This window comes from Ahaetulla prasina, chromosome 1, assembly GCF_028640845.1.
Source record: "Ahaetulla prasina isolate Xishuangbanna chromosome 1, ASM2864084v1, whole genome shotgun sequence".
Lineage (NCBI taxonomy): Eukaryota > Metazoa > Chordata > Lepidosauria > Squamata > Colubridae > Ahaetulla > Ahaetulla prasina.
The window spans coordinates 332,080,807-332,095,096 of NC_080539.1; the positions used below are offsets into that span (position 1 = coordinate 332,080,807).

Here is a 14,290-nt window from a genome sequence, read left to right on the forward strand (position 1 = left end):
GTAAGCAAGCATATCAAAATTCGTATCTTAAAATCATAGAGAGTCTATAGTCAGCCCCCTATTCAGTGCAGAAATCTCAGAGATAGACGGTATCCAACAATGAAAAATATCTCATAGAAGGACAATACACCACCTTTCTGGGAAATTGTTCCACTTGCCAGCTGCACTTTTAATAAAGCAGTTTCTTATAATTTCAGTGGAAACCAATCTTTTTGTAATATAAGAACATTAGTATTAATTTTGTGTTTTGATCTACTGTAGGAGTATTATAGCCAAGTATTATTGTTAGTGTTCTTCAGGCCTTTCTCATCCACACACAAGTATCACAGGCAGTATATAAGTCTTAATTTTGCTACATGCCTGAATGTCGGAACTTTTAACATCAATTCAGCCATTTTCTCCTAGTTAGATATATTTAACTATATTTAGTATTTAAATTGCACTCTTTATTCTGGATATTGTAAAATAAAATGCAATAAAATTGCCACTTATAAAATACTAAGTAATACCTTATTGTATTGCTGTCAGCCCTGTGAAATTGAGTAAATTATAATTTAGAATATCATAAAAGTTGTTTTTCTTTTCTCCTGTTCAATATCTAGTCTTCTAAATATAGTGAAATCTTCACTAGATTTTCTGTTTTTACAATCTTCCCATAAATGAAAATATTATCAGAATTGATATCATGAACTGAGGCATGAATCAGTAACTGTAAAAAAGATAGTAAGCTAAGCTTGGTGTTATTAATATTAAAATTAGTGTATTAATGTTGCCATCTTGTTCTTGTTAACTGATTTCATGTCTTGCCCTGGAAAATCTCTTTAGGACTAGGACTAGAACTATCTGCCTCCATTCAACGTAGTCTTGAAGTTACAAACAGGAATTTTATCTAAAATGCCAATATAGCTTAAATATAGAAATGCAGAATGACATTGAATGGAATAGTACCAGCTTTTTCTCTTCTAGGTGAAATAGAACTGGCTGAATATAGAGAAACTGGCATATTGCAAGACAATATTCTGCGCTGTATGAGAGAAGAAAGCATTCAGAAAAAGAAACTGCGCTCTCTAAAACAAAAATCTCTTGACATAGGAAATGCAGACTCCCTGTTGTTTACATTAGACGAGCACCGTCGGAAATCATGCATAGACCACTGCGACTTAGAAAAGCCACCTGCCGCTTCCACTTACACCACACTGAGGCAGAATGATTATGGACAACCACAGCAAAATTCTTCTACCAAAACAGAAGAGCAAGATATAGGAGAGAAGGAAAATATTCCAGCTGTCCCGGGAAGAAGTCAAACAAGGCGACGACCTATCATACCAGAAGTCAGGTTAAACTGCATGGAGCCATACGAAGTGATCATAGATTCCCCAGCTAAAACTTCTCCTCCAAAGGAGGACTTAGATCTCATAGATCTGTCGTCTGATTCAACGTCAGGGCCTGAAAAACAGTCCGTTGTTTCCAATTCAGATAGCGACTCCTTAGTTTTTGAGCCCCTCCCTCCTCTTAGAATAGTGGAAAGCGATGAGGAAGAGACCGATCTCACAAGTCAGTTGTGTGATGTTGACTCTAGGATGACACTTGCCTCCTCGCCATCAAGTCCTACCAGTGTTTCTATCGTCAGTCTTAGCATAACGCCGCTGGTGCAATTCAGCATTGAAGATTGTTCCAAAGTTGTAACCCCTTGTGAAGTCAGTCATTTTGTATCATTTGCACAAGACAAAACTCCCCCAACTACCCCTGAAAGTCAAAAGGGTGTTGATGAGTTAGCTAAGCCGGAAGATGTTCAAGGGAAATCCCCTGGCAGCCCCCTGACACTAAAGCAAAAAAGGGATATGCTGCAAAAATCATTTGCTCTCTCGGAGATGTCCATTGATGATAACTCTGAATTAGGCATAGAAGATATTAAGCCGTGTGCAACTGGGAAAACGGTCTTCATTAAGCTCCCTGAGGATTCTGATAGCCAAGCTGAAAGTCAAAAGCCGGATGCCAGTGCAGAATCTGATACAGAACAAAGTACAGAACCAAAGCAAGAAGAAGAAGCGGAAGAGTCAGAATTTAAAATCCAAATAATTCCTAGACAGAGGAAGCAAAGGAAGATTGCTGTGAGTGCCATCCAGAGAGAATACCTGGACATTTCCTTCAACATCTTGGATAAGCTGGGAGAACAGAAAGAGACAGGTGAGCAATACCAGTTGTCTATGCATTTTGAAATGATCTTCAACAGCAAAATTGAGTGACTGTAAAATAGCAATTTATAATATAAAGAAATAGAAAACATTGAATATGAGTAAAGTTCACAATAAGGTCTCTCCTTATTGAAAGTCAGCATTTCTTTCAAACTATCTAACCTAAACAAAAACCTTTAGGAGAGAAGGGAAAGTTGAAAGGGTTGGGGTAAGACATCATTTATTTCTAGTGAGCTCTCTTTGTTATCCGTTTAATTTTTTTCCTCAACAATAAAGGTTTTGTGAAAGGTATGGAAAGGAGTTGATTCATGGTACGTTATTCAAATTTTTCATTTGCCACTTTCCTGGAACTTGAAAATATTTGAAAAAGACTTGGTTATTTATTTCTTCATATATATTCTGCAATTCTTCCAGAGGAATATTGTACTACGAATAGAATGGCAGTAATCTGTATTAACCAAAGTAGATGACAACTGTTATTCCAGGTTTAAGATTAGTTGTTGTTGTCGTCGTCGTCATCATCATGCCCTAGCCTTCTTTTCTAAAATGCTTGAATCATGTCTTTGAATCTTGCTCTTGTGTCTTCAATTTTGTGATCATTGACTATAAGGCTGCAGTCAAATATATTTAGAATTGTAGCTGTAGTACTTGATCTGCATCCCAATCGTCCCAGCAAAATTGGCTCTATTCATCATATGAACGCTGTTGCCTCATCCCCATATCTCTCGAATAACAATAGCTCCTGAAGACACTTACAATATGGACATGGGAGTAATATGCACACGTAATCCAAATGCCTGCAGGATCCAATTTCATCAGACAACATGGTTGGAATATGGAGGCTTATCTGATGCATTCACTTGGTAAATGGTTCAGATATTAGAATGTATAAATTAGGCAACATCACAGCTATAATAACATATTCTTTAGAACGCTCAGTCATAGGATAGAATTTGATTCTATATAGCAGAATATTTCTTTTTTTTTTAAAAGATATGCTTTATTAAGAATGTTTATTACAATAATAACTAATATAAACTAAACTTCTAGAAAGAGAAAAAAGAGAAAAAAGAATAAAAAATGAAAGAAAAAGAAAAAATAAAGTATATAATAAAAAAAGAAAAAATGTATAAAGAAATGACATTCAACCTTAATTTAACTAAAAAAATCTAGTAGTAATTCTTACCTCTTATAAGGCTACAGATATCTGTTCATCCCATATTCATTCCTTTGTTTATGACGGGGTGTCAAACCCAATTTCATTGAGGGCCACATCAGGATTGTGTTTGACCTCGGAGGGCTGGGGTGGGCATGATCAGGGGGGCATGGTCTTTGTGGGTGTGGTTGGGGTGGAATTGAGACTATTTGCACCAAAAAGTAAATCTCCCTTTGTCTGGAATAGCTGTTTTGAATCCAAAGGGGAAAAAATGCATCTTGAGCCTGTGTCAAATGCTCACCATGGCCAGACCATGGCCAGACCATGGCCAGACCATGGCCAAGCCCAACAAAATCATCACAATATATTTCTAAATGTCTAGAAAGATTCAGAAAATATACATGCTAGGTGAAAACATTTCCAGGTCCATTTGGACTACGACTGGATACACAATTAAATCTCACTGACTTCACTGAGTTTTATGTGCACCTGACAAAAGCCGCCTTCTATCTGCCAGATTTGCACACTATTCAGTCATAATATGATTTGATTTTGACTCTGTGTGTTCTGTAAATTCAGCCATTTGTGCTCTACATAGTAAATTACAATTTGGAAATAACCACTGGATGTTTTCACATGACATACTGCATCTTATCACTTGTGCATATTGCCATATCCTACATCCAACCACGTCCTGTATTTAAATTTTTAGGCTCACTAAATTGTTTATAAATCATTTTTTTTTTTCAAAACGTTTTACAAAAATTTCCCCCCCCCTTTCCCCCCCCAACCCCCCTCCCTTCACTAATCCCTCCCCCCTCCCCCCTGACTTCCCGGATGAAGCCCAAGGTATAGTTAAAAATAAAACAAACATATGCTAAGAAGATTTTCCCCCAAAACTATTATACCAATTTTCCCTCTCTAACTCTGACTTCCTCCTAACACAATCAAAATCCTTCAAGAAAAATAAAAATAAAAAAATTAACAATTAAGAATAACAAAATATGTAAATCAATAAAACAAATTAATCCTAAAGTATTTAAAACCAACTAAAACATAAAAATCCAATCCAATTCAAAGAATATCTCCCTTATAGCTTCTATAACCATATAATTTTCCCCCCAGGTCTTTCTTACATAAACTCTTTCAAAAATATTCTATTCAAAATACAATACAACACATTATAAAATTTCAATACCAAGAATTACAGTAGCTATTCAAATTTAGTCCATCCTCGTCAAAATCCAGTATAAATCCAAATACCTAGTCTTTTATAATAGATATAAAACATATAATCAACCCATTTCTTCCAGATCTTCCTCACATATTGTCTTTCAGGACAGTAATATTTTTGTCTGTTAATAATTCAAAGAATAATACTTTTGTCTCTTGCCATTTTTTTTGATGCATTAATCTCTGTCTTTCCTTCATTTCTCCTTTTGAAAAGTCAGTCACAATATTGCCTAATAGATCCTTATGTTCAAAAATCCACAAATTACTCCATATATTCCATCAATCCAAAGAGAGAATTCTTGAAAAGCATTAAGCCTGTAAATTTTTTCAGTTCGGGAGACAGCCTCCTGTAGCACAGATTCTGATATTTCATCCAAACTATTTAAAGGAAACTTCTTTACATCAACTTGTTTATTCACGATCATATCTTCATATTTATCCATTTTTATTTGTATCTCCTCCATTGCATTTAAGTCCTGTTTCAGTTTGTATTTTTGAATAATTAAATACATTCTTTCTGTGTAATCCTGTATAAAATCACGAATCCATTCTTCTGAAAGAACCTTCATGGCAAAGTTCTTGCTGAAAATCCCCTTATGAAATACTTAAACAACGTAATATAATCCAACAATCCAAAATCCAACACAATAAGATGATGTCTCCATTCAGTTTCGATTTCACAGAAAGGCTGGTCTATTTGCAGTTAGTCTAATATTTTTTCTCTCTTTTAAAAAGGAGGAAGTCAGGAAATCAACAATACTTGCAAACCAATAATTGTTCACTCATGCTTCTTCCGCCTGCTTATAGAAATCCACAAAAAGAAATCAATTGTTAGCAGAACTTGGACACCTTCCTCTTTCCCTGCTGTTGCTGGATAATGGAGGTAGGAGGAATTCAAAGGGACTCGACCTTTCGGGACTTTGCATAAGAAAAACAAAGCCCCTAGGGGAATCTACCTCTCCCCCCCCTGCTCTTTCCCCTGCTCTCTCAACCAGAGAGGGAAAATTAAGTCGGGAACAGCTGTTCGTAGCTATTTACACCGGCGTTTACAATATCCAGTGCGGAGTGCCATAAATTAGCACCCAGCGAGAAAGGTGGCGCCAAGCGGAAGTCAATTGTTTATAAATCATTATGGGGGTGATAACACGATCCAGTTAATCCAAAACAGGAGGGGGGGTTCTGCAATCAGACTGCTGTAGGAGGCTGTGGGGGCTGAAAATGGCCTGAAAATGCCCCCCTGAAACCCATTTTTGGCTGCCAGACTGCTGTAGGAGGCCAATGGGGCCAAAAACGGATTGAAAACGGCCCCTCTGCGCCCCATTTTGGCCAACAGAGACAAAGTGGGCCCGTTCTTTGTTATTTCCAGGCTGGCCCTGTGGACCAGATTTAAGCACCCCACAGGCTGGATTCAGCCCACGGTCTTTGAGTTTGACACCCCTGGTTTATGATGTCAGAAAACGCCCATAAACGATAGCCAGAACTTTGCCAAAAATGTCTTATTTTAACTTTGATCAAATAAATCTACTTTATATTCCTTCCTTTTACTTCTTAAGTTTTAATCTTTAATTCAATGAAATATTGTCATAGGATTTGTATTCTCTTTAAGTCGTCTTTATCCCATTGCAGATCCAATAAGAAAACATTTTCTTGGTCATTTTCTTGATTTATCATTTGTATTTCTTTTTTGATTTTTTAAAATTTCATGAGTTTCTTTTTTATATCCAGTAAAGCCTCCTTTTCCAAATCATTACCTTGGCCTGTCTATTGTAGTTCCACTTTCAGCACTTTTTCTGTCTTATCAATTAAAATTTGTTCTATACATGTCATTTCTTCATTAATGATTCTGGGCACCCATAGAAGCAGACATTACCGACAATGTGGATATTGTAGCTAATTTTTTATTCCATTTTTAAAAGATCTGCGTTACCATTTAACAGATATCAAGACATATGTTTTTCCCTTCTGATTTGAATCTTTAGTCCCTCCTAGCATCAGGTTTCTAAAATCATAAAGTAGCTTGCTTTCTTATTCCTATTATGGCTTATAATAGTCAAGCTAGCCAAAGTAAATCTCTTTCCAATGAGAAGCTATTTTTCACAGTTGATTCTAAAATCTTATAATCAAAGTCAATACTTCAAGTCTATCTGGACCCTTAATCCATTTATAATTTTTCATAGATACAGTTTATTTATCTTTTGGCTGTTTGTTTCATTTTTTAAAGTTATAAAGCTTACCTTTAGTTTTTCTTTGTTCAAAGATGAAGATAAACTCACCCAATAACTTTTAAAAGTTGTCATTCCAAAGGTCTCTAACAGCTTTAAGATGGTTAATAAGCAATTTCTGAGAATGATTAGAAAGGGAGTTTTGTTAACCTAGTGTCCTTTAAAAGGTTCCACCATAGTTGTAAGCAAGATGGCTAATCCCTTTGTCTCCCAGTGCTCAAAACTGCCAAAAACTGCTGTCCTGAAGTCTCTTCATAGGAGCAGTTGTCAGGAGTACATGTGAGCGATCTCCCATCCTCTCCTTATCTGGAGAGATTTTACTCACTGTTTCATTGGTCTTTTCTGCAGTTCTCAGCCACACTTTCATGAAGATATTTTCAGTTCCCGTACCTCCCTTGGAAGTCCCCCATATAGCAACATTTTCTAACATGCTGCCTTCTAGAGGTGTAAGGAAAATATAACAGTGCATTAAAATGTATGATGATGCCAACATACCCATTATGATGGTGAATTGTGTATATTAAACATGAGTTCATAGGAAGGTAGCGTTTTAGAGAGCCCAAGTGCTATTTGCATTCCTCCATTGCTCTTTTTTTATAATCTATGTTGGAAAAAAGTGAGATAGCATTTTGTAATTTCACAATTGTCTTTATAGGGATGCATGGAAATTAACTTTTATATAGGATAAAGCTGTGTATTGAAAAAGATTCTCCAGCGTATAAATGTGTAAATCTAATTTCAGTGCGATACAAAGGAAAATAAATGGTTTTCTCGTCACAAAGTATCTTATTCCTTCAAATTCCTATTTTAAGTGCCAAGATGATAAAAAGGAATATCAGGAAGAAAAAAATGGAGAAAGTGAAAGAAAAAGAGAGTTTATGAATAATTCTTTTCTGATTTCAAAAGCCCCCCAAAAGTTATGAGTTCCAAGCAATATTTCTTTTTGCAGATGTATCAACTAAAGTACTTTCAACCTTAGAAATGTCAAGAGAGTCATCTTCTGCTCCTACACTTGAAGCAGGTGTACCAGAGATAAGTAGCCAATCTTCCATGTCAAGTAAGCTCTCCCCTGACTTTGAGGAAAGAAACCAATGTTTACTGCACTTGTGCTTCTTAGTATGTTTTGCCATCTGGTGCATTACTTCTCTCCACTCGTAAATGTTTATGTGTGTGTTGTGTTAATTAACTCTAAAAATACCAGAATGGAGTTGGCACTCCATAATGAGCTTTATATTCTATATTTATATAGAAGATTAAAGGGCTGAGGAGTCATTTTGTATTATCATTCATGAACATAGAATAAAAGAATTGGAAGGAATCTCAGAGGTCTTCTAGTCCAAGCCTCTGCTTGAGCAGGAGACCTATATCATTTCAGACAAATGGTTGTCCAGTCTCTTTATGAAAGCCTCCAGTAATGGTGCACCCACAATTTCTGAAGACAGCACCCACAACTTCTGAAGGCTATTCTCATTTATCTTTTTATCGGAACGCAATCTTTAGATAAATGAACTTTTCATTTTATTTATTTTATTTATTTATTATTTAGATTTTTATACCGCCCTTCTCCCGAAGGACTCAGGGCAATGTACAGCCAGATTAAAAAACAATACAATATACAAATTAAAACAAAATTAAAATAACATATTCTATAAATGGCCAAAAATTTAAAACCATCAAATTAGACCCATAAAATTCATAAAAATACCCCAATTAAAATTCAAAAAGTTTAAAAAAATTAAGCCAGTCCCGCTTGAATAAACAAGTGCGTTTTCAATTCATGGCGAAAGGTCTGAAGGTCAGGTAATGGACGCAAACCAGGGGGAAGTTCGTTCCAGAGGGTAGGTGCTCCAACAGAGAAGGCCCTTCCCCTGGGGGCCACCAGCCGACATTGCTTGGCGGATGGCACCCTGAGAAGACCCTCTCTGTGTGAGTGTACGGGTCAGTGGGAGGCATAAGGTAACAGCAGGTGGTCCCGTAAGTACCCGGGCCCTAAGCCATGGAGCGTTTTAAAGGTGGTAACCAACACCTTGAAGCGCACCCGAAAGACCACAGGTAGCCAGTGCAGACTGCGCAGGAGCGGTGTTACACGGGAGCAACATGTGGCTCCCTCAATCACCCGCGCAGCTGCATTCTGAACTAACTGAAGCCTCCGAGTGCACTTCAGGGGTAGCCCCATGTAGAGAGCATTGCAATAATCCAGCCGAGAAGTGACAAGAGCGTGAGTGACCGTGCATAAGGCATCCCGGTCAAGGAAGGGGCGCAACTGGCGAACCAGGCGGACCTGGTAAAAAGCTCTCCTGGAGACGGCCGGCAAATGGTCTTCAAACAACAGCCGTCCATCCAGGAGAACGCCCAAGTTGCGCACCCTTTCTGTTGGGGCCAATGACTCGCCCCCAACAGTCAGCTGCGGTTGCAGCTGACTGTACCAGGGTGCCGGCATCCACAGCCACTCTGTCTTGGAGGGATTGAGCTTGAGTCTGTTTCTCCCCATCCAGACCCGTACGGCTTTCAGGCACCGGGATAGCACTTCGACAGCTTCATTGGGGTGGCCCGGGGTGGAAAAGTACAGCTATGTATCGTCAGCGTACAGCTGGTAACTCACCCCAAAGCCACTGATGACCTCGCCCAACGGCTTCATATAGATGTTGAACAGGAGAGGCGAGAGAATCGACCCCTGAGGCACCCCACAAGTAAGGCGCCTCGCGGTCGATCTCTGCCCTCCTGTCAACACCGTCTGCGACCAGTCAGAGAGATAGGAGGAGAACCACCAATAAACGGTGCCTCCCACTCCCAAACCCTCCAACCGGTGCAGCAGGATACCATGGTCGATGGTATCAAAAGCCGCTGAGAGATCTAACAGGACCAGGGCAGAGGAACAACCCCTATCCCTGGCCCTCCAGAGGTCATCCACCAATGCGACCAAAGCTGTCTCCGTACTATATCCGGACCGGAAGCCGGACTGGAACGGATCTAGATAGACAGCTTCATCCAGGTACCGGGGAAGCTGCCATGCCACCACACTCTCTACAACCTTCGCCAAAAAGCGAAGGTTGGAGACTGGACGATAATTTCCCAAAATAGCTGGGTCCAGGGAAGGCTTCTTGAGGAGGGGTCTCAGCACCACCTCTTTCAAGGTGGCAGGGAAAACCCCTTCCAACAATGAAGCATTTATAATTCCACGGAGCCAGCCTCGTGTCACCTCCTGAGTGGCCAGCACCAGCCAGGAGGGACACGGGTCCAGTAAACATGTAGTGGCATGTAACCTCCCCAGTAACCTGTCCATGTCCTCGAGAGCCACAGAATCAAACTCATCCCAAACAACATCGACAAGACGCGTCTCCGACATCCCACCTGGATCATCGCAATTTTGGTCCAAACTATCCCGGACCTGAGCGATTTTATCGTATAGATAACCACTAAACTCCTCGGCATGTCCCTGCAAGGGGTCATCCCGCCCTTCCTGATGTAGGAGAGAGCGGGTCACCCAAAACAGGGCGGCCGGGCGGTTATATTCCGACGCAATGAGGGTGGAAACGTAGGAACGTTTCGCCTCCCTCAGTGTCACTAGGTAGGTCTTCGAGAAAGACCTAACTAGTGTCCAATCAGCCTCGGAACGGCTGGACCTCCAGGTACTTTCTAGGCGTCTTCTCCGGCGTTTCATCTCTCTCAGCTCCTCAGAGAACCAAGGAGCCAATTGAGATCTACGCCGGGTCAGAGGCCGCAAAGGCACAACAGGGTCCAAAGCCCCAGCCGCGGCCTGTTCCCAGGCCGCAACTAGTTCTTCGGTCGTGTCGTGGGCAAGATCCTCAGAGAACGGCCCAAGCTCCGTCAGGAACCTCTCGGGGTCCATCAGGCACCTGGGTCGGAACCAACGCATTGGTTCCGTCTCTCTGCGGTGGTGAGCGGCGGTCTGAAAGTCTAGGCGGAGGAGAAAATGATCTGACCATGACACAGGTTCTGTTACTAAATCTCCTAATACCAGATAAGTAATGATGTTCACATACTGTTGGGTTGTTGTTGTTGTTAGTTGCGAAGTCGTGTCCAACCCATTGCGACCCCATGGACAACGTTCCTCCAGGCCTTCCTGTCCCCTACCATCCTCTGGGGTCCATTTAATCTTAAGCCTACTATATTTCAATAATTACCACATACACTGATGGCATACCTAACCATGTCCTTTCCCAATTCAAATGCACATGCATGGAAGATGCAGAAATATCTAGAGCAGAGTATCTAGAATAACTTTTAAGATGTGTGGACTTCAGTTCCTAGAATTCCCCAAAATGCTGCCTGTGGAATTCTGCAAGTTGAGGTTCATGCATCTTAAAGTTACCAAAGTTGAGAAACACTGATCAAGGGAAAACGCCTTTTAGGTTTTTCGTAATCCAGACCAGTGGTGGGATTCAGCCAGTTTGCACCACTTCGGGAAAACCGGTTGTTAACTTTCTGAGCAGTTTGGTGAACTGGTTGTTGGAAGAAATCATTAAGGCAGAGAACCGGTTGTTAAATTATTTGAATCCCACCACTGATCCAGACCAGTGTCAGATACTATGATCTCACTCAGATATAAATTTGCAAAGCATGCAGTACCTTTTATATTTTTCACCAATTTTATATCATTCAGGAAAACCAATAGATTTTTCTTATTGCATTTAGTTTTTTCCACACTTTTAAATCCTTTTCCTGTTTTTCCAGTTTGTACTGAATTATAACCACAGTGAACATTAATATTTTCTAATTGATTAGATGTGAGAGATGTGTTGATTAGGGAGAGAAAATCATGTCTACATTTTCAGGGCCATGGAAAACATTTTAAAGTAGCAAGCAAGAATAGACTTGCAGATCATTTTTAGAATAACTGATAGGTAAAAAATGATCTCAATAAAATAATAAAATAGATAAAAATAAAATAAAAAAGAATAAAATGTTTTCTGGAGAAAACAATTTAATCGGAAATCTGTATATACCTTATTGGTTTTTAAATGCTAATGAGATATTTTTCAATAATTCTACCCCCCCCCCAAGTCCTGCATACTTTTCCTTGAGAAATGAGGTAAATAGATTAATTTACAAAGTTAGTGCTTTCATGCAGAAGAAAGTAACTGGAAGGGTTTAATTTCCACTATAAAGCTAAAATTTTGTGAGATTGTATATTGGTATTTTAGGAGGTTGACGTGGTGCCCAGTCTCTGTTGTTTATAATATTTTAAACTGTTTAGTTTTAAAGTTTTAATGTAATTTTATATATTGTTGTAACTTTTGCTTGGGAGCTGCCAAGAGTTGTTTGGAGGATAGGCAGCTATATAAATGTTTTAAATAAATAAAACAATAAATAAATTGGCAACAATTTATGCGCTAGGCAGGAATGTATGCTCTAAAATTTTAATTGCTGCACTATATGGGAAATTCTGCGTGTAATAAACTGGTTTTAAGCATAGCACCAGAGAATAAAGTTATACTATTCTCTAATTTGATGTTGACAAACATTTTAAAAATGAAAAATCATATTAATTGGAAATGGAATTTTAATCTATTTCACAATTCAACCGCAGAATCAATCTCACATTTTAAAAATGCTTTGGAGTACTAAAGATTGAAATAAATGCAATAGTAACAACACTTAGACTTATATACCGCTTCACGGTGCTTTTACAGCACACTCTGAGCGGTTCATAACATCAGCATATTGCCCCTAATAGTTTGGATCCTCATTTTACCAACCTTGGAAGGATGGAAAACTGAGTCAGCTTTGAGCCCTTTATACAAAAAATGTATTTGAAATATTTTCAGTGTGTCATTCATCAGTAAGATGCCCTACGGATCCAAAGGTTGTCCTCATAATCTAGAGCGAATTGCAGATTCAATTGCAGATCTGCTGGACAATTGGCATCCCCTTCTAAGCACACTTCATTGAATACCAATCCATTGGCTGAATGTGTGTAGAGCTATATTACAGAGTAGAAAAGTTCATTTTGAAGAACAAGCTGGGTATAGGTAATTGTAAACAACAGTAAATAATACTGAAAATCATACAAATATATTAACTTCTGACCTGCAGCTCAGTTCCGACAGATGAAAAGAGGTTCTTTGGGAGCACTGACCATGAATCAGTTGATGAAGAGGCAGCTGGAGCATCAGTCTAGTGCTCCTCATAATATTAGCACATGGGACACTGGTAAGTATTTCACATTGATGAAAATGAAGGTGAGATGGTGAAATGAGGTAGTGAGTGGAACTGGGACCTGTTTTGTGAGGATAGGATACACAGGAATGGGAAGGGTAAGCAAATTTTAGTAGCGATGGATCAGGACAGTTTTAGTGAGGAACATAGGGTAGGCCAGGGTTTCTCAAAATGAGCCACTTTAAGATATGTAACTTGCAGAGTCAACACATCTTAAAGTGGCCCAGGATGAGAAACCCTCAGATAGGGCATTCAAAGAGAAAGTACATTACTTTGGTGCTGATTCTCATGTCTGACCATGTAGCTCCCTTAGATTTTGCCTTTTCGTGGGCAAAATCTGCAATGGTGATTGGAAAAACATTTTGTGATGTTAAATCGGGCACCCTTTATTCTATGGACTCTGAACAAGTGAATAGGGCATTGTCTAGTGTGTTTTTTTGTCATGTGGGAGTTAGCCCATATTCTTCATGGCTCTTTTGGGGGGCACATGACTGGTTTTATGAAGGTGATCAGACTCATTCTGTGGGGGATATTATCTCTTAAAGGAGGCTCTGGTATACTATAGGTAGTCCTCAACTTTCAACCACAATTGAGCCCAAAATTTCTGTTGCTAAGTGAAACAATTGTTAAATGAGTTTTGCTCCAATTTATGTTCTTCTTGACACAATTATTAAGTGAATCTTCGCAGTTGCTAACATGATTGTAAAGCAAATCTGGCTTCCCCATTGACTTTGCTTGTCAGAATGTTGCAAAAGGTGATCACATGACACCAGGCGCCTGAAACCATCATAAATATGAACCAGTTGCAAAGCATCTGAATTTTGATCACATGACCGTGAGTATTCTGCAACAGACATAAGTGTGAAAAATGATCATAAATCATTTTTTTTCCAGTGCCTTTGTATCTTTGAATGGCCACCAAATGAATGGGTGTAAGTTGAGGACTACCTGTACTTACTCAAGGGGCCATCCCTGGGTTAGACTAATTTTGACTTTCTCTTTAATGGAATGGATGTAAAGAAGAAGGTGTAAGGTTATCTACAATGCTGCATAGAAGAAACAAATCACATGGATTCTTTTCAGTCTGGATTTAAATTTGGGCATGGGGCAGAAACAGCATTAGCTTAATTAAGGGATACTTTTTTTCAAATAGAGCAATGTGGTTTTCTAGTCCTTCTTAACCACTCAATGGCTTTCAGTATTATATTGATTACCAGAGATTGGAAATTGAGAATACTATCTTGAGTAATTCTACTCTTTCCTGATTTCATATTTGTATATGGGAAAAGAGGTGAGCCTAGTAA

The 14,290-nt window shown here is 39.0% G+C and overlaps 1 protein-coding gene across 2 annotated transcripts in view; it reads left to right on the forward strand.

Moving 5' to 3' along the window:
- The window catches only part of UNC79 (unc-79 homolog, NALCN channel complex subunit), a 148,976-nt gene that overhangs the window by 80,704 nt on the left and 53,982 nt on the right, over positions 1 to 14,290 (forward strand). For both annotated transcript variants that reach the window (XM_058162614.1, XM_058162615.1), the window contains exons 32-34: positions 967 to 2,187; positions 7,756 to 7,863; positions 12,864 to 12,980. In XM_058162614.1, the coding sequence (XP_058018597.1) occupies positions 967 to 2,187; positions 7,756 to 7,863; positions 12,864 to 12,980 (1,446 nt within the window). The remainder of the gene's footprint in view (positions 1 to 966; positions 2,188 to 7,755; positions 7,864 to 12,863; positions 12,981 to 14,290) is intronic.